Source organism: Lepus europaeus, chromosome 13, assembly GCF_033115175.1.
Source record: "Lepus europaeus isolate LE1 chromosome 13, mLepTim1.pri, whole genome shotgun sequence".
NCBI classification, from domain to species: Eukaryota; Metazoa; Chordata; class Mammalia; order Lagomorpha; family Leporidae; genus Lepus; species Lepus europaeus.
Window position 1 is genome coordinate 7,681,786 of NC_084839.1, and position 26,678 is coordinate 7,708,463.

General features: G+C 46.9%; 1 protein-coding gene across 3 annotated transcripts in view; it reads left to right on the plus strand.

The window, feature by feature from the left end:
- The window catches only part of TAF1B (TATA-box binding protein associated factor, RNA polymerase I subunit B), a 70,160-nt gene that overhangs the window by 17,465 nt on the left and 26,017 nt on the right, over window positions 1–26,678 (plus strand). For all 3 annotated transcript variants that reach the window (XM_062208950.1, XM_062208951.1, XM_062208952.1), the window contains 2 exons: window positions 10,457–10,613; window positions 14,690–14,789. In XM_062208950.1, coding sequence (XP_062064934.1) covers window positions 10,457–10,613; window positions 14,690–14,789 — 257 coding nt within the window. The remainder of the gene's footprint in view (window positions 1–10,456; window positions 10,614–14,689; window positions 14,790–26,678) is intronic.

Consider the following 26,678-nt stretch of genomic DNA (forward strand, 5'->3'; position numbering starts at 1 on the left):
GTGCTCTGCCTGTCTCATCAGAAGTGGTCTCTGGAGCTTCTGGCTTGCTCTGATCTTCGCTGACGTTTCTGGATCCATGGTCCAGCTCACTTTGAGGTCTTTTTTCACCACCATGCTGAGGTTCATCACCTTTCTTTTGGTGGATTTCTTTTTTTTTTTTTTTTAAGAGAATGTTCTTTTTTAAAAAGATTTATTTTTATTTGAAAGGCAAAGCTCCAGAGAGAGAGAAAAAGAGAGGGGTTGAGAGATATCTTCCATCCACTCATTCATTCCCCACGTGGCTGCAGTAGGCAAGGCTGGGCCAAGCTGAGGCCAGGAACCAGGTCTCCCAGAGGGATGGCAGGGGTGCAGGCACATGGGCCGTCAACCACTGCTTTTTCCAGGCCGTTAGTAGGGAGCTGAATCAGAGAAGTGGAGCAGCCAGCAGCCAGGACTCGAACTGGTGCCCATGTGAGATGGCAGCATCACAGGTGGAAGCTTTACCCACTATGCCACAATGCTGGCCCCAATGATAACGTCCTTTAACCCTCAAATATGGTGACTAGTTTTTCCCAATACCCTTAACTTTCTTTCTTTTTATTTAATTATTTGACAGGTAGAGTTACAGACAGAGAGAGAGAGAGACAGAGAGAAAGGTCTTCCTTCCGTTGGTTCACCCCCAAATGGCCACTATGGCTGGCTCTGCGCCAGTCCGAAGCCAGGAGCCAGGTGCTTCCTCCTGGTCTCCTATGTGGGTGCAGGGGCCCAAGCACCTGGGCCATCCTCCACTGCCCTCCCAGGCCATAGCAGAGAGCTGGACCAAAAGGAGCAGCCAGGACTAGAACCTGGCACCCATATGGGATGCTGGCGCCACAGGCGGAGGATCAACCAAGTGAGCCACGGCACTGGCCCCTCAATTGTTTTTAGTAGCTTTAGAAGAATTGGAATTAGTTCTTCTTTAAATGTCTGGTAGAGTTTAACAGTGAAGCCATCCAGTGCTGGGCTTTTCTTTTCTGGGAGGGTCTTTATTACTGATTGAATTTCTGTCATGGTTATTGGCCTATTTAGTTTTCTATGTCTTTATGGCTCATTTAGGTAGGTTGTATGTGTCCAGGAATCTATCCATTTTTTTCTAGGTTTCTTGTTTTGTTGGATATAGCTCTTTGTAATAATTTCTGATGGTTCTTTTTATTTCTGTGGTGTCTGTTGTTACATTTGCTTTTTTTTTTTGACAGGCAGAGTGGACAGTGAGAGAGAGAGAGATAGAGAGAAAGGTCTTCCTTTTTTTGCCGTTGGTTCACCCTCCAATGGCCGCCGCGGCTGGCGCGCTGCTGCCGGTGCACCGCGCTGATCCAATGGCAGGAGCCAGGTGCTTCTCCTGGTCTCCCATGGGATGCAGGGCCCAAGCACTTGGGCCATCCTCCCCTGCACTCCCTGGCCACAGCAGAGAGCTGGCCTGGAAGAGAGGCAACCGGGACAGGATCGGTGCCCTGACCGGGACTAGAACCCGGTGTGCCGGCGCCGCAAGTTCTCTGATTTTATTGATTTGGATCTTCTCCCTATTTATTTATTTATTTATTTATTTGAAAGACAGAGTTACATAGAGAGGTAGAGCCAGAGAGAGAGAGGTCTTCCATCCGCTGGTTCACTCCTCAAATGGCTGCAATGGCCAGAGCTGAGCTGATACAAAGCCAGGAGCCAGGAGCTTCTTCCAGGTCTACCACATGGGAGCAGAGGCCCAAGCACTTGGGCCATTATTCCACTGCTTTCCCAGGACATAGCCGAGAGCTAAATTGGAAGTGGAGCAGCCAGGACTCGAACCGGTGCCCATATGGGATGCTGGAGCCGCAGGCCAGGGCTTTAACCCACTTCACCACTGTGCTGGCCTCATCACTTTTGTTTATGTTTTCAAAAAACCCACTCTTCATTTCAGTGATCTTTTGTATTTTTTTTTCAATTGTGTTTATTTCTTCTCTAATTTTAATTATTTCTTTTCTCCTACTAGTTTTGGGTTTGGTTTGCTGTTGTTTTGCTAGGTTCTTGCAATGCATTGGTAGCTCATTTATTTGCTGTTTTTCCAATTTCTTGGTGCAGGCAACAATTGGTATAAACTTTCTTCTTAACACTTCTTTTGCTGTATCCCATAAGTTTTGATATGTTGCATTTCATTTGTTTTCAGAAATTTTTTGATTTCTCCAGTGACCCATTGTTCATTCAGGAGCATGTTGTTCAGTCTCCATGTGTTTGCATGTTTTAGAGATTCTTGATTTGTTGATTTCCAGCTTCATTCCTTGTGGTCCGAGAAGATGCATGTAGGATTTTACTTTTTCTTTATTAATTTGCTGGGACTTGCTCTATGGTCTCCCATGTGGTCTGTCCTAGGGAAAGGACCATGCACAGGTGAGGAGAATGCGCACTCTGCATCTGTAGGATGACAAGTTCTGTAGACAGCCGCTAGGTCCATTTGGTCAGTGGTGTCGATTACCTCTGTTGTTTCCTTGCTGATTTTCTGGCTCCTTGATCTGTCCGTTACTGAAGTGGAGTATTGAAGTCCCCCATTACTGTTGTATTGGAGTCTATGTCTCCTTTTAGATCCCTTAACATTTTTTTTTTAAGATTTATTTATTTAGGGGCCGGCACTGTGGCATAGCAAGTTAAAAGCTCTGGCCTGAGGCACTGGCATCCTACATGGGCCCGGTTCTAGTCCTGGCTGCTCGCTTTTCCAATCCAGCTCTCTGCTGTAGCCTGGGAAAGCAGTGGAAGATGACTCGAGTCCTTGGGCCCCTGCACCTGTGTGGGAGACCCAGAAGAAGCTCCTGGCTCCTGGCTTCGGATCGGCGCAGCTCCGGCTGTTGCAGCCAGCTGGGGAGTGAACCAGCAGATGGAAGCCCTTTCTCTCTCTGTCTCTACCTCAATCTGTAACACTGTTTTTCAAATAAATAAAAATTAAAAAAAAAAAAAAAAAAGATTTATTTATTTGAAAGTTAGGGTTACACAGAGAGAGGCAGAGGCGGAGAGAGATGAGAGGTCTTCCATCCGATGGTTCACTCCCCAGGTTCACTCTGAAGGCAGAAAATCTCCCAGTAAAAGCACAAGGGGATTCCAAAGGAAACAACAGGAATATTTATGGAAAAATGGCAGGGCCAAGTCGTTACTTATCAGTAGTCACCTTGAATATAAATGTAACTCTCCAGTTAAAAGACTGGCTGAATGGATTTAAAAAGAAAACCCATCTATTTGCTGCCTACAAGAAACACATCTCACCAACAAAGGTACACTTAGACAGAAACTGAACGGATGAAAAAAGATATTCCATGCTAACAGAAACCAAAAATGGGCAGGTGTATCCATCCTAATATCAGACAAGATAGACTTTAACACAAAAACTGTTGAGATGAAGAAGAGCACTATGTAAGGATTAAGGGATCAATTCAACAAGATGATGTATTATAAATGTATATGCACCTAATTAAGGGCATCTGGCTATTTAAAAGAAATGCTTGTATAGTGATGACCATGTTCCTGTGTGCAGCATATCCTTAAGCATCTTTTATAAGGCTGCATGAGTGGTGACAAATTCTTCCTTCGATTTCTGTTTGTTATGGAAGGTTGTGATTTCACCTTCATTCATATGTGAGAGTTTGCAGGGTACAGTATTCTGGGCTGACAATTTTTTTCTCTTAAGACTTCATTCTCTCCTAGCCTATAGGGGTTTCTTTCCTTTCCTTTTCTTTTTTTTTTTTTTTTCTTTTTTAAGATTTATTTATTTATTTGAAAGCCAGAGTTACAGAGTGAAGGAGAGGCAGAGAGAGGTCTTTCATCTGCTGGTTCACTCCCCTATTGGCCACAATGGCCAGAGTTGTGCCGATCCGAAGTTAGGAGCCAGGAGCTTCTTCTAGGTCTCCCATGTGGGGCCCAAGCACTTGGGCCATCTTCCACTGCTTTCCCAAGCCATAGCAGAGAACTGGATTAGAAGAGGAGCAGCCGGATCTTGAACTGGTGCCCTCATGGGATGCTGGCACTGCAGGCCATGGCTTATCCGCTATGTCACAGCGCTGGCCCCTGTAGGGTTTCTGATGAGACGTCTTCTCTGGGTCTAATTGGAGATCCTCTGAAAGTAATCTGGCGTTTCTGTGATTCACATTATACAATCTTTACTGTGGAGAGTCTGACCACAGTGTGTTTGCTGAAGATCTTTTCTGGTCATATCTGCTAGGAGTTCTGTGTGCTTCCTGTACTGGGATGTCCCTGTCTTTCTCCATATTAGGGAAATTTTCTGTAATTATTTCACTAGAAAGGTGTTCTAGGCCGCCGCCGTGGCTTAACAGGCTAATCCTCCACCTTGCAGCACCGGCACACCGGGTTCTAGTCCCGGTCAGGGCTCCGGATTCTATCCCGGTTGCCCCTCTTCCAGGCCAGCTCTCTGCTATGGCCCGGGAAGGCAGTGGAGGATGGCCCAAGTCCTTGGGCCCTGCACACGCATGGGAGACCAGGAGAAGCACCTGGCTCCTGGCTTTGGATCAGCACAATGCGCTGGCTGCAGCGGCCATTGGAGGGTGAACCAACGGCAAAAAGGAAGACCTTTCTCTCTGTCTCTCTCACACTGTCCACTCTGCCAGTCAAAAAAAAAAAAAAAAAAAAAAGAAAGGTGTTCTAATCCATTCTCTCTTTCCATGCCTTTAGGAACTCCTAAGACCTGTATGTTGGCTCATTTGATAGTATCCCATAAATCTCTGTTTTTTAATTTTATTTCTTCTTTTTTTTGTTCTGACTGTAAAATTTCAAGAGATTTATCTTCTAACTCGAATATTCTTTCTTTTACTTCACTGAGTCTGTAATTAAAGGCTTTCCACCATACTTTTTGTTTAACTGAATTCTTCATTTCCAATATTTCATTTTGATTTCTGTTTAAAATCTCAATTTTGTGGGAAAAATTTTCTTTCATGTCATGTATAGATTTCTTTAGTTCATGGATTTGCTTCTTATTTGGGCATTTCATCTGTCCATCTTTACATTCGAGTATTGAAGTGTTGTGTTCTTTTGAGGTGTTGTCTTCTTTATTTTTGTTTTGTGAATTGCTGTGTTTATTGTTAAAAACTTATTGGTTTGGGGCTGATGCTATGACGCAGCAGGTTAACGCCCTGGCCTGAAGTGCCGACATCCCATATGGGCACTGGTTCGAGACCTGGCTGCTCCATTCTGATCCAGCTCTCTGCTATGGCCTGGGAAATCAGTGGAAGATGGCCCAAGTGCTTGGGCCCCTGCACCCACGTGGGAGACACGGAAGAGGCTCCTGGCTCCTGGCTTTGGATCAGCACAGCTACGGCCGTTGCGGCTAATTGGGGAGTGAACCATTGGATGGAAGACCTCTCTCTCTGTCTGCCCTCCCTCTCTTTCTGCCTATCCTCTCTCTATGTAGCTCTGACTTTTAAATAAATAAATAAAATATATAATACATAAATTTTTAAATACATAAAATATAATAAAAATTCAAAAATAAATGAATAAAATCTAAAAAAATCACTTTTTTTTTTTTCCACTCTATGATGGCTTTTATCTTTAGGCTGTGCCTCTGTGCTTTCTGGGAGTTTCGGCTCTTCTTGCAAATGCCCAGAGGCGTGTGCTGGGTGTGGTCATGGTCATGGGGCTCTATGCAGTGCTCCAGGGTGAGCTGAATGTCTAAGGTGACACCCAAGTTGGGTGTGGTAAATCGCCTTTTTTTTTTTCTTTTATCAGAGGGGAGGTTGGTTTAGTTGGTGTAGCAGCTTTGTTGGTATAGTGTCACGCTCACCTCCTCTCCTCCAGGGAGACCAGTGCCTGGGTGCTATCCCCAGTGGGTACAGTTTTCACGAGAACCACATGAAGCATCCATGCAGTCCATGGTGTGAACATGGATCCTGAAGCAATGACCCTCACCAGGGAATCAGGGAGCCCCAAGTGTGTGGAGCCGCCCACAGTGACTGCCCAAAGTCCCAGCCACACCCTGCACCCTCCCATGAAGCCACAGTGCTTTCACAGTCCTGGCACACAAGGCTCCCACAGTCACGAGCTCCCAGCCCCCTGTCAGTTCTCCCAGCCAGACTCGGGCATCTCTTCTTGGCTGGTTGCTCGGAGCACAGATGTGAGCCGGCACAGCTGTTGCCTAGTTCCAGGATGCCGGTGCCAGGTGGTCTGGGAGAGAGAAATGTGCCCCCCACCTTTTCCCCCTAGATTGGTAGGTGCCCTGTCTCCCACAGGACTCCAGGCCTGTCTTCCTCAGGCTCTCCCCACAGCTTTATTGCCAGGGGCTCGGGCTGCTGCGGTGTGGTCTCTCACTCCAGAGCTGGTGCTGAGGCTCTTGGCTGCTGGGTCCTGAGCTGCATGTGTCCACACGCTGCACGTAGGTCCACGGCGTCCCTCGAAGTGTGCGGAGTTTCCTCTGCCATTTTTTCCCTAACCCCTCCCTGAGTGCACGCTGTCCACTTTTCTGGGTAGATTTCTTATTTCTTTTCCTATTTCATCTTCTTTCCTGATTTACTTCCTCATTTTTTTTGGAACATCTGATTGCAGAGGATGTTAGTAATATTTTTCCCCAATTTGCTTGGTTTGGCCTCTACTTTTTGTTTTATTATTTTATTTATTTGAAAGCCAGAGACAGATCTCTCATCCACTGTCCACTCTCCAAACACCTGTAACAGCTGGGGCTGAGCCAGGCTGAAGCCAGAAGCCGGGTACTCAGTATGGGTCTCCCACTGCGCAGAGGCCCAAGGACTGTCCAGGGTGTGCATTAGCAGGAGGCTGGAATTGGAGCGGAGCTGGGACTCAAACCCAGGCGCTTCTGTGTGGGATCCCGCATCTTACCTGTGTGCCGAACTACTGCTCCTGCTTTTTATTTTATTTCTTTTTTTTTTTTTTTTTTTTTTTTGACAGGCAGAGTTAGAGAGAGAGAGAGCCAGAGAGAAAGGTCTTCCTTTTTCCATTGGTTCACCCCCTAAATGGCTGCCATGGCCGGCGCACTGCGCCAATCCAAAGCCAAGAGCCAGGTGCTTCCTCCTGGTCTCCCATGGGGTGCAGGGCCCAAGCACTTGGGCCATCCTCCACTGCATTCCCGGGCCATAGCAGAGAGCTGGCCTGGAAGAGGGGCAACCAGGACAGAATCTGGTGCCCCAACTGGGACTAGAACTTGGGGTGCCGGTGCCACACGCGGAGGATTAGCCAAGTGAGCCGCGGTGCCGGACATTTTATTTCATTTTTAAAAAAGATTGGCCGGCGCCGCGGCTCACTAGGCTAATCCTCCACCTTGCGGCGCCGGCACACCGGGTTCTAGTCCCGGTCGGGGCACCGATCCTGTCCCGGTTGCCCCTCTTCCAGGCCAGCTCTCTGCTGTGGCCAGGGAGTGCAGTGGAGGATGGCCCAAGTGCTTGGGCCCTGCACCCCATGGGAGACCAGGAGAAGCACCTGGCTCCTGCCATCGGATCAGCACGTTGCGCCGGCCGCAGCGCGCCTACCGCGACGGCCATTGGAGGGTGAACCAACGGCAAAAGGAAGACCTTTCTCTCTGTCTCTCTCTCACTGTCCACTCTGCCTGTCAAAAATTAAAAAAAAAAAAAAAGATTGTATATATTTATTTGAGAAATAGAGTTACAGATAGAGAGGGGGGGACAAGGAGAAAGGTCTTCCATCTGCTGATTCACTCCCTAAATTGCCATAGCAGCCAGAGCTGAGCCAGTCTCAAGCCAGGAGCTTCTTCTGGGTCTCCCATGTGGGTGCAGGGGCCCAAGGACTTGGGCCATCTTCTGCTGCTTTCTCTGCCACAGCAGAGCAGGATCAGAAGAGGAGCAGCCAGGACATAAACTGGCGCCCATATGGAATGTTGGCACCACAGGTTGAGGCCAAATATACTGCACCACAGTGCCGGCCCTGCGCCTGCTTTTTATATTAGAGGTGTTCTTCAAATGTGTGGTGAAGCTAAGGTGCACACTCAGATGGAGACTAAAAATGTGATCAGAAGCTTTGTATCAGGGCTAGTGCTGTGGCGTAAAAGGTTAAGCCTCTGCCCTCAGTCCCGGCATCCCATATGGGTGACGATTTGAGTTCCAGCTGCTCCACTTCTGATCCAGCTTCCTGCCAATCCAGCTAGGTAAGCAATAGAATGTGGCCCAAGTCCTTGGGCTCCTGCACCCATGTAGAAGAAGCTCCTGGCTTCGGCCTGGACCAGCCCTGGGCGTTGGGACCATTTTGGGAGTGAACCAGAGGATGGAAGTGCTGTCTCTCTCTCTCTCTCTCTCCTTCTCTCCCTGTGTCTCTGCCTTTCAAATAAATAAATAAATCTTTGGGAAAAAAATAGAAAGTCTTTGTACCCATGGTGATTTTTATCAGCTCTGCTCTGTAGTCAAGGCTGATCCAGTGGGTTATTTTCTTCATGAACATTCAGCATTACTGTGTTGAAATCTTTTCCCCCCAGAGCTGGTCAGATCCCCCAGGGAAGTCTCCTGAGTCTTGGGTTGGGTGGGTGTCTGATCCTGGCTGTCAGCTCTGGGGACTGGGTGAGGAGGAGGAGGCCTGAGGGGGTGGGATTTGTCTCGCACTCTGGATGTGAACTCTCACTTAAGTCTGCTTTCAGTTCTCCGCTGGGCCAGCGCTGTCCTGCCCTGTTCTAGGGAACCTTCCCTGTACCCTCTCTGGAGGAGCGGCCAGTCTGCGGCCATGATTGGGGAGGGGCAGTCACTGGGCAGAGTGGGGTGGGAGGGAAGAACCTGACTGTTTCTTAATTAGACTTCTAAGCACTCCTCCTGGTGCTGTGTGCGCTGCCTTTGTCCGATTCCCAGGGCTCCCTGGGCTCACTGATTCCCAAGCCTTCTGTAGGGATATCCAGTGAAGTTGGCCTTTCCCACAGCGGGCTTTGGATCTGACTCTCAGTTCTGCCAAGGAAGTAACCACCTGTCCATATGTGTTCCAACTTCTAAATTTTATTGCTGCTGTCTGTGTTTCTGTGTTATTTGTTCTTAGATTTATGTGTTTTAAAGCTCCCTTTAATTGTGGCGAGAGAAAGCAGGCTCGTGTGTTTTCAATCTGCCACCTTAAAGTGGACTGTGTAAGAAAGTGTGTAGTGAATGTGTGTATGTGCAGTTTCAGTGTTTATAGAAACCTGTGTTCTTACACAGGCGTATTCTTTCAGGACAGTGATGCTCAATCTTGAGCATCCGTCGGAATCACCTAGAGGGCTGGGCTTGTGACACTACGGTAATTTACATTTCTGCCAGTTCTCAGGTGATGCTGACACTGCTGGTCCAGAAACTCCTCTGAGAAGCACTGATCTAAAGCATTATGGGAATTAGCAGGTGGTGCCCCGTTGCGTGGCATTCCCTATGCCTAATTAAGCTGCTGTTCTCGGATCCTTGGATGTTCTGAGTTGTTTTTCTGCTACAAACACTGCTGCGCACCATTCCTTGACCTTAAATCTTCGTATTTCCAAAAATCACTTCTTTCTGGTGAAATCTGAGAAGTAGCACTGTTGGGCTAGCAGGTCACTGAATGTGTGTTGTGTCTACTCTGGTGAGGACTGTTGGCACTGCGGACACCGCGTGGAGCCAGACTGCCTGCCTTCAAGGTGTTGGTGTTGTAGTGGGAGGAGGAAGATAATAAACGCACAATTAAAGAACATTTCTTTACTGATAAGTGCTCAGAAGAAAGGATTTACTGGATTTAGGACAAAGGATTTTGAGGAATGATTTTGAAGGTTAACGTCCAGAAAACGTGGCGTTTCTCACGTGCTGCCGGTCCTGCTGTGGTGTCGACTCGCACTCCTCTGGGGACGTCATCCAGTGCTGTGGCTGTCATCCACCAGCCGTGTCCTGCATATGAACGGCCCTCCTTCCTCTGCGCTGTCGATTCTTATATGCAACTGCTTACTCGGCATTTCCGTTGAGAGAGAGAGAATAAGCCTCACACTTAATGTGCGGTTCTGACATCTTGAACTCTTAGCAGACTTGTTCTTCGCCATCTTCCTGTTTCAGTAAACAGCACCTCCCTCGTTTTCCTTCTCTAAAGTTTTGACGCACACAGAATCTGTACACATCTGTGGGGTGCTCTGTCACTGGTAGAGGATTCGGGGGCGCGGTGGGCAGAAAGTTCTGGAGGCAGAGCTCTCAGAGGAGGGGGCGTGTGGGGTGAGTCTTGGGTCAGAGGAACTACACGTTTTCGCTATGCTTTGTAATGATTATCCTGATTTATTTATGTAAAAATCACTCGTGTTCGCTATTTGAAATTCAAACAGTTCAAGTCCCTTTTGGGAATGTCATCCGTCCTCACTCCCGGGTGACCCACCGTTGCCGTGTCGGCTGACGTCCTCTCTCCTCCATTGTAAGGCACGGTGATCGCAGCTGAGTTCTGAGTTACGTGTATTTCAGATGTCTCCGGATTGGTGGTGGTGGTGGTTTTTCCCTTGTTGTCCAGAATAGTTACTCAGGTATTCTAACGTCTTGATTTGTTCCCTAAGAAACAGCGTCGATCTGCTCGGGCTCTCTCGATGGGGTCGAGTACTCCCAGAGGAAGGAGAAGGGCGTCGTGAAGATGACTGTGCCCAGGACGCTGGCTTTCTGCTGTCTGTCCTTACTGTGGCAGAGGGAGGCCATCACTCTTTCAGACCTTCTGAGGTAAGTTGAAACCTTTGTATGACAAATCTGAATAAACTAGTGGACAGCCTTTGCAGAATTTGAATTTTACAGGAAGGCTTAATGAAGGGACTGGAAATGTGGAGTACCTTGGGTTGTAATTCTGAAATCTAATCCCCTGTGGGCTAGTAATTTTTCTCCTTGGTTTTCTTATTTTTAAAGATTTATTTATTTATTTGAAAGGCAGAGTTACAGAGAGGCAGGGGCAGAGAGAGAGAGAGAGAGAGAGAGAGAAATCTTCCATCTCCTGGTTTACTCCCCAGATGCCTGCAATGGCCAGAGGTGCACCGATCCAAGGGCAGGAGCCAGGAGCTTCTTCCAGTTCTCCCACGTGGATGCAGAGGCCCAAGGACCTGGCCCATCTTCTGCTGCTTTCCCAGGACATAACAGAGAGCTGAATCAGAAGTGGAGCAGCTGGGACTCAAACTGGTGCCCATATGGGAAGTCAACACTGCAGGCAGTGGCTTTACCTACTATGCCACAGTGCCAGCCTGGTTTTCTTATTTTGTAATGAAAATAATATGTACCTCACATAGGATATTGGAAAAATAATTATCTGTTGTGAATAAAATGTTTGGAAGAGAAAAGGTCACATTTAAATACCTGAGTAGTATCATTAGGTATTTTTCATTTCTAAGAAAAGATGGGGCCGGTGCCGTGGCTTAACAGGCTAATCCTCCGCCTAGCGGCGCCAGCACACCGGGTTCTAGTCCCGGTTGGGGCGCCGGATTCTGTCCCGGTTGCCCCTCTTCCAGGCCAGCTCTCTGCTGTGGCCAGGGAGTGCAGTGGAGGATGGCCCAAGTGCTTGGGCCCTGCACCCCATGGGAGACCAGGAGAAGCACCAGGCTCTTGCCATCGGATCGGCACGATGCACCGGCTGCAGTGGCCATTGGAGGGTGAACCAACGGCAAAAGGAAGACTTTTCTCTTTGTCCACTCTGCCTGTCAAAAAAAAAAAAAAGAAGAAGAAAGAAAGAAAGAAAGCAGTGGTAGATGGCCCAGGTCCTTGGGTCCCTGCACCTGCGTGGCAAGAACTAGAGGAAGCTCTTGGCTCCTGGCTTTGGATTGGTACAGCTCCAGCGTTGTGGCCAACTGGGGAGTGAACCAGCAGATGGAAGACCTCTCTCTCTCTGCCTCTCCTCCTTCTGTGTAACTCTGACTTTTGAATAAATGAATAAATCTTAAAAAAAAAATAGTTATACAGAAGCATGTGTTGGTATTCTAAGAGATAAAATATAGGTTGTCTTTATGGAAGAGTTGAAAGCAAAACTATTGGGAGAGTGTTATGCATATAGTAAGCATTTACATTTTTTAAGAGAATTTGATTGTATAATTAATGAGAAAATTGTGTGTAAGAAATTAGCATTGTGTGTAAGACATTCTCATTTAGCTATGCCCGAATCATTAAAGTGTAAAGGTTCTCCCCTTGCTTTGTATCTGCTCCACGTGACAACGTCCGGGTCTCTTCAGTGGCTGGGTGCTGTTAGGAGCACAGATTTGGACCCGCCAGTCCCGGGTTGGAGTCCCAGCTCTGCCACTTGTTTGTGACACGCCCTGAGGAAGTCATTCAACTTCTCTGCCTCTGTTTCCTCGTGGCGAAATGGCGCCCGTACTAATGACTCCTCTTCGGCTGGGAACTGCTTTCCATAATGAGCGCTGCGTGAGTGGCATGCCGTACCCTGGCCCTAGGAACTTGTGCTGGTCGTTATTCTTTTTTTTTCACCATTGCCATCATCATCGTTGCCCCTAGATCCTTTGATTAAATGAAGTGCCTTTGAATCTGGCCACATCAACCAAATAACAAGGCTTTTCTCAAGTGTGACTAACTCAGCGTGCAGATAGCCCGTGATTCAGTGGATTTTACTCTTGAGTTAAAACCTCATCTTCCTTTGTATGCCCTCACGGGGTGATCTCATCCTTTCCCAAGGCTTTAATTACCATCTGTGTGCTGATGACTCCAGCGTTTGTGTCTCTAGCCCAGACTTGTCTGCTAAGGCCAGGCGTGATATTCATATATACAGCTCACTGCTGGACACAGCTACTTAGATACTTTATGGTATCTCAGATCAGCGTGACTAAAAAGACGTTCACCGTCTGTTGCTTAAATCCAGCTCCTTCCCCAGCGTAAGGGCCATGTACCCTGTTGCAGCCTACCAGGAAACCTGGGATTCAACCCTGCTGTGTCTCCATGTGGCCATATTATGCTTCCATAATTACCCTCGGAGCCATTCCTCCCACTGCTCCGGGTGCCTCCGTCTGCCTGTGCTCTCCTGCACCACGCAGTCTCCCAGCCAGCTCCGTGTCTGCAGTTTTCTGGCATTCCTGCCTGTTTTCCTCCTGATAACCAGAGGGCTCTTGGAGAAACAAATCCAATCCTATCGTGAGAGCTGGGTAAAGGGGTTAGCCATCTTACCTGGGGCAGTCTATAAGAGGATGACAAAACTCCTAGAAATCTAACAATATGGCAAAATGTTTATCTGAAATCCTTCTCAGGCAGAATATTGTATGTGATTGACAGAATGGAGGCAAGACCCCAACTCTGCCCTTTGTCTCCCTCCCTCTTTCCTGCTCTTTCTTCATCAAGGGAAATTCTTAGATTCCTTCAAGAAGATTGGATCTGTTTAGCTGGAAGGCTTTGATTTTACTCTGTGGAGTTTGGGACAGAGCTGAGTTGCTTGGGGCGATAGGAGAAGAGGCCGCAGCCACCGTGGGTCTTCTGTCTCTGTTTTCCTCCCAGGAAGAGCTCTAAGTCACAGGTTCTCCGAGTGTGGCCTCCTGGTCAACAGCTTCAGCATCACCTGAGAGCTTGTTAGGCCCATTCTGGGTCTTCTGAGTCAGAAACTCTGGTATCCATCGGGAAGCTCAAGTTGGTGAACTACTGCCAGACGTAGAAAAAACAAATTAAAGAGCACTGATTTGTAGGGCGTGCATGGCTAGCCTGGCCAGAAAACCTGTGCGCCTTACACTGATGGCACAAGTCCTCCTCTGTCTGACTGTGCAGCAGCACCCCAGTCCTTAGGGTGAATCCATGCCTCTGAGCAGCCTGGGAAGGACCCTGTGACTGGGCCGTGACATAGCGATGGACAAAAACAGCCAAGGTTTCTCCACGCCAGACACCAACACTCAGGTGTTGTTCCAGAGCCTAGACCCTCGAGATGCACTTGGGAGCCACGTGGGTGAGGCCCCTGTGCTCACGAAGCTCAAAACTAGAGGGAGGAACAAATGAGCAAATGCATAAGGAAAGCAGGAGGTGCTCAGAAATAGGATGACGTGACAGAGAATGAATGACGCGATGGCTGCTGTAGACTGGGTGCTGGGGAAGGCCTCCCTGCAAAGGTGAAGGTCAAGCTACACTCTGAATGAACGTGGAGCCAGCTGCTACGGCCAGCGTACTAGCTAGCATTCCAGCCACAGCGCGGGTGCTAGCGCCAGGCCCTCAGCAGAGCAGGCTCAGTGTGACTGAGGAGGAGGAGGAGGAGGAGGGAGCGAGCACAGCGTGGCTGGGGAAGAGGGCAGAGAGGCGGAGGGTCAGCTGGGCTAGATGCAGGCCTCCGTGAACCAGCTCAGCCCTGCGGATTCCTTTACGTGAGAGCCAATGTTCATATCATACAGTTCACCCTTTACACTGCAGTTCAGTGTTTCTCCGTGAAGTCGTGTGGCCACCACTTGTATCTGCTTCCAGGACGTAGCCATCACTCCAAGAGGAAACCCCTTGCCCATCGGAACTTGGGGTGCTAAGTGTGACGGGAACCCCTGGACACTTGGCAGAGAGATGTGGTGGGATTGTTTTTAGAAGATGATTCCCACAGCTGTGTGCAGAGTGCATTCTGGGAAGGGAGGGTGAAAGGAGAGAGCCCAGGCAGGCTTCTGCTGTCTTCAGGCAGAAGGCGTGGTGTGGATTAAGGTATTGGTAGTGGAGGACAGGAGATGTGGTCTCCTTCAGGAGATGTGGAGGTGGAATGTGCCCACGAGTCGTCTTGACCTTTGACATGAGATTTTCAGTCACTCTGCTAAGCCAGTACATAGCTGTGATTGAAACTTTTTCTTTTTAAAATATAGATTTGTTGAAGAGGACCATATTCCATATGTAAATGCTTTTGAGCATTTTCCAGAAGAAATGAAACTGTATGGGCGTGACAAAGGAATCTTTGCTGTAGAGGTAACTGATTTTCCTTGCTACTTTGCCGTCACTAATAAGATACCAGAGTGGTGTGCTGACTTGTATTTCTTGCCAGACTCACTCTCTGATGTTGAAGTTTTTAAAATGCCATCTAGTTTTTGTTATATCCAAACAGAATGTAAGCCGTAATTTAATGAAGAACAGAATTATTTTCATTTTCCTCATGTGGCTTCTTCTGATTCTTTAGAGTATCCTCAGAATGCACCTGTGGTGTTATGTGTACACATTGCGGATAAGTATGTTGTTGGGACTGAACTTCAGAAGTTGTTTATGGGCAGCTTTAGATAATTGCGCTACAGGGGCAGGCATTTGGCGAAGCAGTGGGGAAGCCACTGGGACACTTACATCCCCTACCAGAATTCCTGGATTGGGTCCCAGTTCTGGTCCCAGTTCCAGCTCCCTGCTAATGTACACCCTGGGAGGCAGCAGGTAATGGGTCAAGAGTTGAGTTCCGGCCATCCACAGAGGAGGCCCGAATTGAGTTCACGGCTCCTGGCTTTGGCCTGGTGCAGTCTGAGCTGTTGCTGTTTGGGGAGTGAACCAGTGGATGGGAAATCTCGGTCTCTCTGCAGTTCTAGCTCTCTCTGCTGCTATTGCTCAAATAAGTAAAAGTTTTTAAAGATGTGTTTTTGTTGTTTATACACTATGTTGCTTTGGAGGAAAGAGAAAAAGTTACTAACTTATTTCAAAAGGTATTATTTTAAGTCCTTCACTTTGTTAGTTTATCTTTTTCTAGATCTGTTTCACATGTCTCCTGTGGAAGTGCTTCTGTCCTTTAATTAGGAATCTTTATCACTATTTCCCTTTGGTCTTCATCAGAAAGTTCCAGCATACTAAATACTAACATTACATATTTTCTTCATTTGCTCACTTAATGAATTATTTTCATAGAATTTTGTGACTTTCATTACCTTGATATTGTTTGCAGGTTTTTTGTTTTTTTTTTAAAGATTGTTTATTTGAAAAGCAGAATGGCAGGAGAGAGAGACAGACAGACAAGTAGGCAGAGAGAGAGAGAGAGAGGCAGGCAGGCAGGCAGGCAGGCAGGGAGACCTTCCATCTACCTGGTTCCCTCTTTGTATGGCTGCTATAGCTGGGGCTGCACCTGGCTGAAACGAGACCCAGGAACTTCATCCAGGTCTCTCACAGGGGGGCAGGAACTCAAGTACTTGAGCCATCGTCTGCTTCACAGGCTCGTTAGCAGGAAGCTTGATCAGAAGCGCAGTAGCCAGGACTTGAACCAGCAGCACTCTGATAGAGATGCAGGTGTCGCAAGCTATGTTTTAACTCACTGCGCCACGAAACCAGCCCCTGTTTGTGGCTTACGAGACGTCTGTTGAGTGTCTGATAGGTGCTCATGACATTAAATAATGTTTGTAGCAGTTTAATAAGAATAGCTTATTATGGTGAAATTGAGACTCAGAAAAGTTAAGTAACTTGCCCGTGGTCATATAATTGGCAAATTACAAAACCTGGATTTGGCCCCAAGGATTTCCAGTGAGGAAAGTCATTTTTTCTTGTCTGCCACAACATCATCTCTTCTGATAATAAAAACTACAGTCTGGAGGGGGTCGAGCTCCAGAGGTGGTCAATAGACTGCAAGTTCTCTCCCTCACAAATATAAAATTGGGCAAAATATCCCCCCAAAACCCTCCAAAACTCAGATCCTGGAACTGACTGAAGGCAACCAATTGGCACTTTGACCTAGGCCCGTTCCCCTGTACTCGCAGCTAGCGGGTGGTGGAGCTGCCTGGGTAGCTTCACTGTGGCAGGTCTGGCTTGATTGAGAGCAGAGAGCAAAAAATATCAGGACAAACAGAAAATTCTGCCAGAAACAGCCAGGGGAAGGCCACAGCCCCGTTAGCCTGAGACCAAGGTGTTGCTGGGAGACTAGCAGAGATTGAGCAGGGAGCCCAGAGGGCGGAGAGCACGGTGACCAAGGTGGCGTCGGAGACCTGGGCACGTGCCGCTGCAGGACCCGAGCCCCAGTAAAAGGCGAGGTTTCACTGCCGACAGTGAGGGTTCTGGGATAACGCCTGCAGCTTAGTGCAGGTAATGACTTGCATCTGAAATCTTGACGGGCTTTTCATTCTTACTGGTTTTTTACTGGTCAGTCTCTCGAAGGTCGGTGTATACTCTTCTTTAAAAACAGAATTTCAGACATTAAAAATAAACATATTGGGAAGCCGGAGTAATCTAACATTTCTTGTTATTCAAGCCAAGATGTTTTTACTTCTCAACTTGCTAAGTCTCTTATAAAATACTTCATCTTTGCTCTCTTAAAGGTAAATAAATTACTTGGGTAATTTACTGTTTGATACTACATGGTGGGGAGGGAGATCCTTTTTGTCGGTTTATATTGCTAAAAGGTTGGCTTTGGGATGAAAGGTATATCAGAAATATGTAATAGTGGCCTGACCTTGCAGATTGATGTCTATTCGTATATCCTTTGATGGTCAAGTTGATATTGGGGTTTGTTACTTCCCAGCCCAACAGTGTTGATATTGTGCAAATATAAAGTGAAATTACAAATTTTTTAGGAGTTCAGACATTTCGTTTGATGTTTGAAATTAGTGCAGGAAAAATGCTTGTGACTCTGCTGGCAGAGTGCAGTTGTCCCTCATCACCACCTTGTTTTCCGTAGTGTTTGGTCACCTGTGGTCCACCGCAGTCCAGAACTGGCCCCTGGAAAATGCTGAAAATAAGCAATTCATTAGTTTCAAATTGTATGCTGTTTTGAGAAGCATGGTGAAATTCTCCCGCAGTCCCCTGTAGCCCCATCCAGAGGTCTGGAAGGTGACTCGCTCCTTCATCCAGTGGCTCCATGCCGTCTGGGTCATCAGATCGACTGTGATGGCGTCACACTGCTTGTGTTCACGTAACCAGTATTTTACTTAATGGCCCCCAAGTACAAAAATAGTGAATCTGGCCGTCTGGATACAACAAAGGCAGGTGTGATGTTCTGTCTTTAAGTGAAAAGCTGAAGAAGTCCAAATATTTTGAGAGAGAGCGAGAGACCACGTTCACATCACTTTTATTATAGTGTATTATTAGATACTCTATTTTGTTATTATCTACTGTTACTCTCTTATTATACCTAATTTATAATTAAACTTTATCATAGGTATGTATGTAAAAGAAAAAATAGGGTTCAGCACTATCCAAGGCTTCAGGCGTCCTCTGGTGTCTTGGACGATGTCCCCCAAGATAAGGGGGGACTGCTGCAGTTAGCAGTGGAAGAAGGAATGAGAGCGACACAGCAGGTGCTTCAGGAGGGGAGACTGGAGCGGAAGATCAGCAGGGGTAGAGACCTTGGAAACTACAAAGTCAGAAACAGGGGAAAGATCCCATGTTGTTATTGTACAGTTTTGCTAGGAAAATTACGCTAAAAAGGGTATCAATGATTAATTCATCATTCTTTGTTAGGGGAATTTAGCAGATATAAGGTAAACTTACTGTGTGTGCTTTTTAGTTTTGTTCCTCAAATTAATGTCCCAATTAAAACCCTTTTCACTATTTATCAATAGATAAAATTCTGGCTTCTATTTTAAGTAGATTCACTTTGAGTGACTTTTACTGGCTTGAATTATCTTTGGATAATAACAAGATAGGGTATGAAAATTATTTCTCTGAAAATGATGCTATTACTTATTTTTTAAACAGTAATCTAGAATGTTTCATGTAAATAAAGATCCTTTACTAAATTATTTCCATTTTTAAAATTTTACCCACTATTCTTACTTTTCAACAGTTTTAAGTTATTACTTGACCCAACTATATCCTGAAAGTGCAGACTGTATATTTATGCTAATAAAATATATTGTTTGTGAGTTGTACTTTTGCACATGAAGGGGACAGAATATTCAGATATATAGGGCTTGATTTTATAGAACAGGTGCATTTCTGAAAAGCTCGATATAAAGACGTGGATTATATGTCTTTGTTTACATTCACTATAAAGTCAGAGACCTCAATCTGTTGTGCAAATGCAGTCAGGAATTAGAGTACATCTTTGGAATTACATGTTTCAGTCACTTTGTAAAAACCTGTGTACCCCTGCTATTCAAAGTAAGCATGAGTTGTAGACAGTATATTACAACTTAAAATACTGTCTTTACACCTGTTCTTGGCATCATATCCTCCCGTGCAACTTAATTTTTTTTTTAAGATATATTTATTTGAGAGGCAGAGCCACAGACAAAGAGGTCTTCCGTCTGCTGGTTCAGTCCCCAAATGGCCGCAATGGCCGCCGCTGGGCCCATCCAAAGGCAGGATCCAGGAGCTTCTTCAGAATCTCCCATTGGGTGCAGGGGCCCAAGCACTTGGGCCATCTTCCACTGCCTTCCCAGGCCATTAGCAGACAGCTGGATCGGAAGTGGAGCAGCCGGGGACACGAATCGGTGCCCATATGGGATGCCGGCACCGCAGGTGGAGGCTTAACCTACTATGCCACAGCACTGGCCCTGGACTTAATTTTTTTTGGGTGCTCAGGCCATCTTCCATCACTTTACCAGGCACATCAGCAGGGAGCTGGATTGGAAGTGGAGTAGCCAAGACTTGAACCGGGACCTGTATGGGATGCCGGTGCTGCAGATGGCAGCTTAACCTGCTGCGCCACAGCGCCGGCCCCGCCCCCGCCCCCCGCCCCCACCCCCCATGACTTGATTTTTAAAATGTTAGTTTCTTGTCTGTCTCTCCTACAGTAAATGTTTACAGTGATTCCTTCTCAGAAATTTCACCCAGTATGTGAACCCTTGTCAATGAGCGACATCAATGGCTCTGTATACTTGGGCTTTTAGAGTTGATAATGAGAAGAATCCATTTTACTCTGTGTGCCATTGCAGGTTCTGTTTGTTCTATTATAAACTCATGCAGTGTTTATGAAGTTCTTTTACCTGCATGGTCTCTGTGTGGTCCTTTCTATCCATGGCTAACACAGTTCAGCCATTTGCCCAGTTTCACAGACACACAGGCTCCTTGGGAAGGCAGAGTGAGATGCACAGGCTCCATGGGAAGGCAGAGTGAGGCTGGCTCAGACGTGGGGCGGCTGGCGGCCTTTCACTCAGGCGCTCCTCTAGTTTGTTTGCTGCTTTGTCCTTCTCATTACCCTGGCTTTTCAAAACACTCAAAGTAGGTTCTAGGAAGACAGCACGGAGGAGCCTGCAAACATGTTGTGTTGTAGCCAAGCTGCACATCACAACAGACTGGTCTGTTAACTTCATTTTTTTTTGTCAACTTTTTAAAGTATCTACGGAAGCGTTCATTGCAGTATGCGTCTATAAAGTACTTATTTTGAAATGTTAAGCCAGAAGGAAATGGGTGATTGGAAATACAGATTAACATGCTGTTACCATGTTGCATCTCAGGTTATTAAGTATCAGCAGTGTTTTGCACTGAGTTAGAATGTGGGTCGTTGTGAGTGGTTGATGCAGAACGTTAGATTTTCCAGCCAGCATTGGCTGCATCCTCAGAATAGCTTGTGTGGGTCAGTTCCAGTGGAGTTAGGACTGAGGGGGCAAGCTTGAAGGTGGGGTTCATTCCCCAGTCCCCCCAGGCAGCAAGCTGGGGCCGGGACATGCCTGTCTGGTGCCTGAAACTGTCTCTGTGGTTTGTGGTGAGGGTCAGTTCCTGTAGTAGTTAATCCTTAACAGGCAGAAACAAAGGTGTTCCAGATATTAACTATTAAACATTTTGAACGAGAATCAGTATTCATATGCTTTTTAGGGGAATGTTGCCTAAATAATTCTTTAAAGGATCTCATACGTCATTCTTAGATTTAAAAAGATATCTTGTAATCTGTATTCATGAATATTGTCCATAGTCTGATCTTCAGTTTCTCCCCCTGTAGAGGGACCATGTTGTTGTTGGAGGGTCATGGTTTTGTTTACACAAATTACTTGCCTTGGTTTAATCCCTTTTCTGGACCATTTTTCCTTTCTTTATTAATATTATTTTCATTGATAAGTCATAATTATATACAGCTATGGAATATAATGTGATGCTTTGATATATGTGTATTATGTGGAATGGTTAACTGGGACTAACATATCCATAATTTCATTTTGCCCATCAGATTTTTGTGGTGAGACATTTGAAATGTGTTCTTGTGGTTATTTTGAGGTATATGTTGTTATTGATTGTAGTCACCGGGCTGCACGGTGGATCTCAGAGCTCCGTAGTCACAGGGCACCACGGTGGATCTCAGAGCTCCGTAGTCACAGGGCACCACGGTGGATCTCAGAGCTCCGTAGTCACAGGGCACCACGGTGGATCTCAGAGCTCCGTAGTCACAGGGCACCACGGTGGATCTCAGAGCTCCGTAGTCACAGGGCACCACGGTGGATCTCAGAGCTCCGTAGTCACAGGGCACCACGGTGGACCTCAGAGCTCCGTAGTCACCGGGCCGCACGGTGGACCTCAGAGCTCCGTAGTCACAGGGCCGCACGGTGGATCTCAGAGCTCCGTAGTCACCGGGCCGCACGGTGGATCTCAGAGCTCCGTAGTCACCGGGCCGCACGGTGGATCTCAGAGCTCCGTAGTCACCGGGCCGCACGGTGGATCTCAGAGCTCCGTAGTCACCGGGCCGCACGGTGGATCTCAGAGCTCCGTAGTCACCGGGCCGCACGGTGGATCTCAGAGCTCCGTAGTCACCGGGCCGCACGGTGGATCTCAGAGCTCCGTAGTCACAGGGCACCACAGTGGATCTCAGAGCTCCGTAGTCACCGGGCCGCACGGTGGATCTCAGAGCTCCGTAGTCACAGGGCACCACAGTGGATCTCAGAGCTCCGTAGTCATCCAGTGTAACATATAAAAGATATATAAAAAATAACATGAAATTATGTCTCAGTAACAACCATTGCACTTTGTTCTTTTCAGTTTCATCTTGGAGACCTTTTTTTAAAATCAACACTTTTTTAAGATTTATTTATTTATTTGAAAGGCAGAGTTACAGAGAGGCAGAGGCAGAGAGAGAGGTTTTCCATCGCTGGTGCATTCCCCAGGTGGCTGCAATGGCCAGAGCTACACCAGGCTGAAACCAGGAGCCAGGAGATTCTTCTGGGTCTCCCACATGAGTACAAGGGCCCAAGGACTTGGGTCATCTTCCACTGCTTTCGCAGGCCACAGCAGAGAGCTAGACTGGCAGCTGGGACTTGAACTGGTGCCCATATGGGATGCCAGCATTGCAGGTGGCAGCTTTACCCACTACGCCACAGCACTGGCCTCGAAATCAACTTTATTTTGTAATTTTTCATTTATAGAAAAGTTGTACAACTAAAATTGTATAAAAAATTCAAAGACCGGCGCCGCGACTCAGTAGGCTAATCATCCGCCTAGCGGCACCAGCACACCGGGTTCTAGTCCTGGTCGGGCGCAGGATTCTGTCCCAGTTGCCCCTCTTCCAGGCCAGCTCTCTGCTGTGGCCCGGGAATGCAGTGGAGGATGGCCCAAGTGCTTGGGCCCTGCACCCCATGGGAGACCAGGAGAAGCACCTGGCTCCTGCCTTTGGGTCAGTGCGGTGCGCCAGCCGCAGCGCGCCAGCCGCGGCAGTCATTGGAGGGTGAACCAACGGCAAAGGAAGACCTTTCTCTCTGTCTCTCTCTCTCTCACTGTCCACTCTGCCTGTAAAAAAAAAAAATCCCCTTCATCCACAATCAGCTTGTTAACATTTTATTCCACTTGTTTTATCATTTGAGCCATTCTTCCTGTCTACCTGTGTATCTGTGTATTTCAGTTTCTGAGTTATTGAGGGTACTAAGTTACATCCATCATAACCTTTTATGCCTGAATAGTTTATTATATTTTTCTAGAGAGTGGGAATAGTTTCTTATATAACTGCAATTTAGTTATCAATTTTTTAATTCATTTTATAGGTGCGTAGTGTAGATATGCCACAATTTATTTAACTAGTTCTCTATTGACAGTTTTCTGTTTACAGAGAAAAGATTAAAGAAGGCAGCTAGAAGGTTAAAAAAAAAAAAGCAAAACTAGGAACAATCTAAATGCCTATGAAAAAGAAAATGGATAAAATGTGACATTCATATTGTGGTGTATTAAATAACTAGGAAAATAAATGAACTGCAGCTACAGGCAACATTAATGCATCTAGAGACACTGAGTGTCAAAGGCAAGACTAGAAAGATACAACTGTTTGAGGGCATCGCTTTTGCAATCAAGTCGGTGGTGAGCAAATTCAGGATAGGAGGATGGTGTTCCTGGGGGAGATGGGGCCGGGACAGGGCAGGGCCCTGGTGGATCCAGCAGTGCTGGGAGAAGCCGCTGCTTAAGTCCAGCAGTGGTGTTCATTTTACTATCAAGTGTCACACTTTACAGATACGTTAAATGCATTCCTTTGTCTTTTTCAAAATTTTAAAGACAGCTAGAGAGCGTTGTGTATGTAGTATTTCAGAAAGAGGAGAAGGCATCACGTCACGCATGGGTGTGTTTGTAAGGTGTAAGCCCCCTGAGAGTAGGGACCATATTTAGTGCTTTTATTTTATAATCCATGACGTAAGGTGGGTTTATGTACACAGTAAGGGCTCAGTTGTGTTTTCTGAATAAATGACTGAAACGCATCATTGTGAGGCAGAATAGTTTTAAACATTTATTTTCTGGAGATTGCAAATTTATCTGCTTAGAAGTTTTCATAGAAGTAGGAAATGGCCAGGTTGTTTCTGATGTGCTCATTATGTGATAGGTCAGACAGCTGTTCTGTCAGATCAGCATTCTGTTGGATTTAGTGGATACATGTGTAGTGGATGTAACTTCTGCTTAAATTTAAAAATGGGAGTTGTGGGTGTGCCGGCATCATGAAAATCCAAGCATGAGAGAAGTAGTCTCATCAGTGAATCGGCTTCTCACCAACAGAATGAAACCAACAGTGAAGCACTCGGTTTAGAAAATAGATCGGTGAGCCTACACTGATATTTCTTTTAGGAGAACCGTGCCTCTTCCTCCTGAGTGAGACTGATTCCAGGTGGATTGTCTCTGATTTAGTTTGATCCTGAGCCAGGACACCCGGTACTCAGCATGCCCAGCCCAGGGCTCCCTCACCTGCCCTTCCCAGAAGAGAGTGGGAGCTTGGTTCTGCACCAGCTTGAACAGAACCAAGGAGGGATGAAGGTGAGCTGCTGCAGACAACCACGGCACCCTTCCAAGTCAGACAGACATCGCTCGGGCACTGTCTGCTCTGCTGGCTACCATCTTTCCATCTCCTTGGGTGCAGATGTGAGAAGTGGCAGCCACGCAGCAGTCAGCAAAGCCTGTGCAAAACAGGCTTTAAGGAGAGCTTTTCCCCAACTCTGATCCTAGGGCCAAAACAAATTACTGTCTCCTGTGCACTTGGCAAGTCCTCACGGGTCACCAGCTCACATTTTGTGTGTGTTTGAAAGGTCTGCATTTGTCCATGCAGGTCGGCAGCATGTTTCGTAAAGGTCTCAGTCACCCTCAGCACGAGGACTGTGCCTCACAGAAAGTAACGCATTCACCAGCGACTTCAGAAGACTAGACCTGGGACATAGGAAAGCGTTTCTTGTTCTCACATGGTTGATTTACAACCCTAAAGATAATTCTGGCAAACTGAAAATACACAGTGAACTGTTTTACAAATCATGATACATAAATAATACATTACAGCCCTTTGTTATTCCTCCTGATAGTTCTAGTCCTTATTAATGTTCCTTTGTAATACACAGTCTTGTTAGAAGTGTGGATGAACAGGTGCACGTAGCATTAGCTTTTTCTCGGCTGAATCTTTGCTTCAAAACAACAATAAGAGTAAGTAAGGGTGAGGCGCTGGTCTCCTTTTCTTACTAGCTGAGTAGGAAGTTGGCTTCTGACAGGTATTGTAATCTGGTTTATCGCAGCTGTTGTGTAACAGAAACTCTGGCTTGTCCCTACCTGTCTCAGAGCATTGCTTCATGACGAAAATAAACTCCCTGGAATATTTGTGAAATTCAATAAAATGCTTTCCCAAGCACTCCATTTTTAATGCATGCTGGGACAATTTATTATAGCTTTGCGGTCTTTTAAAAAACGTATTAAACTTGTGATTTCTTACTATTGTAATTAAACGGCTCTGTATCACTCCAGAAGCCCTGTGTGTCATATTTAATAGCCTTTTAGACACATCTTCGGCCAAGGGTGGTGATAGTCTGTGGGCTCTCCCTTCTTCCCCCCTTTTTCAAGAAAAAGGGGAAGGTTTGGGATGCCTTCAGATGACTGTTTATTTAATCGACAGGCAGCTTTTCTTCATTGTGTGCTTTGCCTTTGCTCACAAAAGTGCATTCACTGTTCTGTAGTATGTTGAAACTTTTCAATGGAAACGGCTTTTCGTCCACAAAGGAAGCATTTTCTTCCCCTTCACGTCTTTGCTTTCCCTGCTACGTCTTGGCTTCTTCAGCAGCTGTGCCTCCACCAGAAACGACAAAAGCTCCAATTGTGCTGGAGATGGCCGTGAAGATAATGCTACTGGAGTTTTGTGTGTGGGCTGCTGGGGACGGTTTTTCTTCTGTGTTTGCTTTTGTTTTATTTTTGTTATTCTAGAAAGTAGAGCACACCTTAAAAAACAAACCCTGAAAAGAAAAGGAAAAGCGCGTTTAAAATCCTTCTCAAACCTTTACTTTGTGAGCTGTTCCTTCCACGAAGCTGTTGTGTTAGTATTAAGAGGTTTCTGTCCCAGTAATAACAAACCTGACAGCACTCCGCTGCAGCAGAGGGGAGTGGGACACCAGATGCAGGCTGCTCTCTGTCCAGGCAGGCCAGGCAGTTCCAGTCTTCCGCCATTCCTCAGTGCCAGAGCAGAGCGAGGAGAGGAGGTGGCTCCTGGCGCTCCTTCCTTTCGTTTACCTGCGTGTTGGATTTGGAGACAGCCCTTCCTCGTCGCCTGTGCCTTTCCTGCTGCGTTATTTTTCACTTGCGTTTCTGGAGTATGGTGCTGATTCGAAGCACCAGTGACTTGTAGCAGAAATCTTTCAGCGCATCTGGTAGAATAATCCAGAAACCTAGTCCCTTTCAGGAACACCACCCCTTCAGTCTTCCACATGATCGAGTCACTGAGTGAGCCAAGGTGCTGGGCCTGGATGCACCTGTCTCGCTAGAACGATTTATTTTGCCAGTGACGTAGCACAATGAGGCTATTTCTGTCTTGTTAGCCGTGATTTTCTTTGTATATTTTAAACGCACAGCCCAGGTTCTAAGTAGATAATATGTAATATGTAACGTGCTTGCTCTTCTGCCACACTCTTGGCAGTGTTTTAAACCTCTCAGGATCAGTCATTTCGTCATCGCTCACTAGAGAGGGGAGGAAGGGATCAAGAGGAGATGGGAAGTTCCTCCTGAAGCACATGCATCCCCAGCACTCTGCGTGTTGATAAACAACATTCTGATCTCTGAATGAGAGAAGAGAAAAAGAGGCAAGGCTGGTTCAGCCAACCCACCCGAGGCACTCTGCCAGGATGATTCATGGTGCCGGAAGCCGGCTCACACCCTTTGTGAAACTGGGTCCCTTTAGTTGAGGGAGGAGAGCAGCTTCTCCAGCGCTGTCGTCACCACCTGAGTCCCGGCAGACAGAGGTCTCACTGGGTTAGTGCACCCTGTTCTCCCTGCAGACGGAGGTCTCACTGGGTTGGTGCACCCTGTTCTCCCTGCAGACGGAGGTCTCACTGGGTTGGTGCACCCTGTTCTCCCGGCAGACGGAGGTCTCACTGGGTTAGTGCACCCTGGCTCTCCCGGCAGACGGAGGTCTCACTGGGTTAGTGCACCCTGGCTCTCCCGGCAGACGGAGATCTCACTGGGTTGGTGCACCCTGTTCTCCCGGCAGACGGAGGTCTCACTGGGTTAGTGCACCCTGTTCTCCCAGCTCTACCCCAG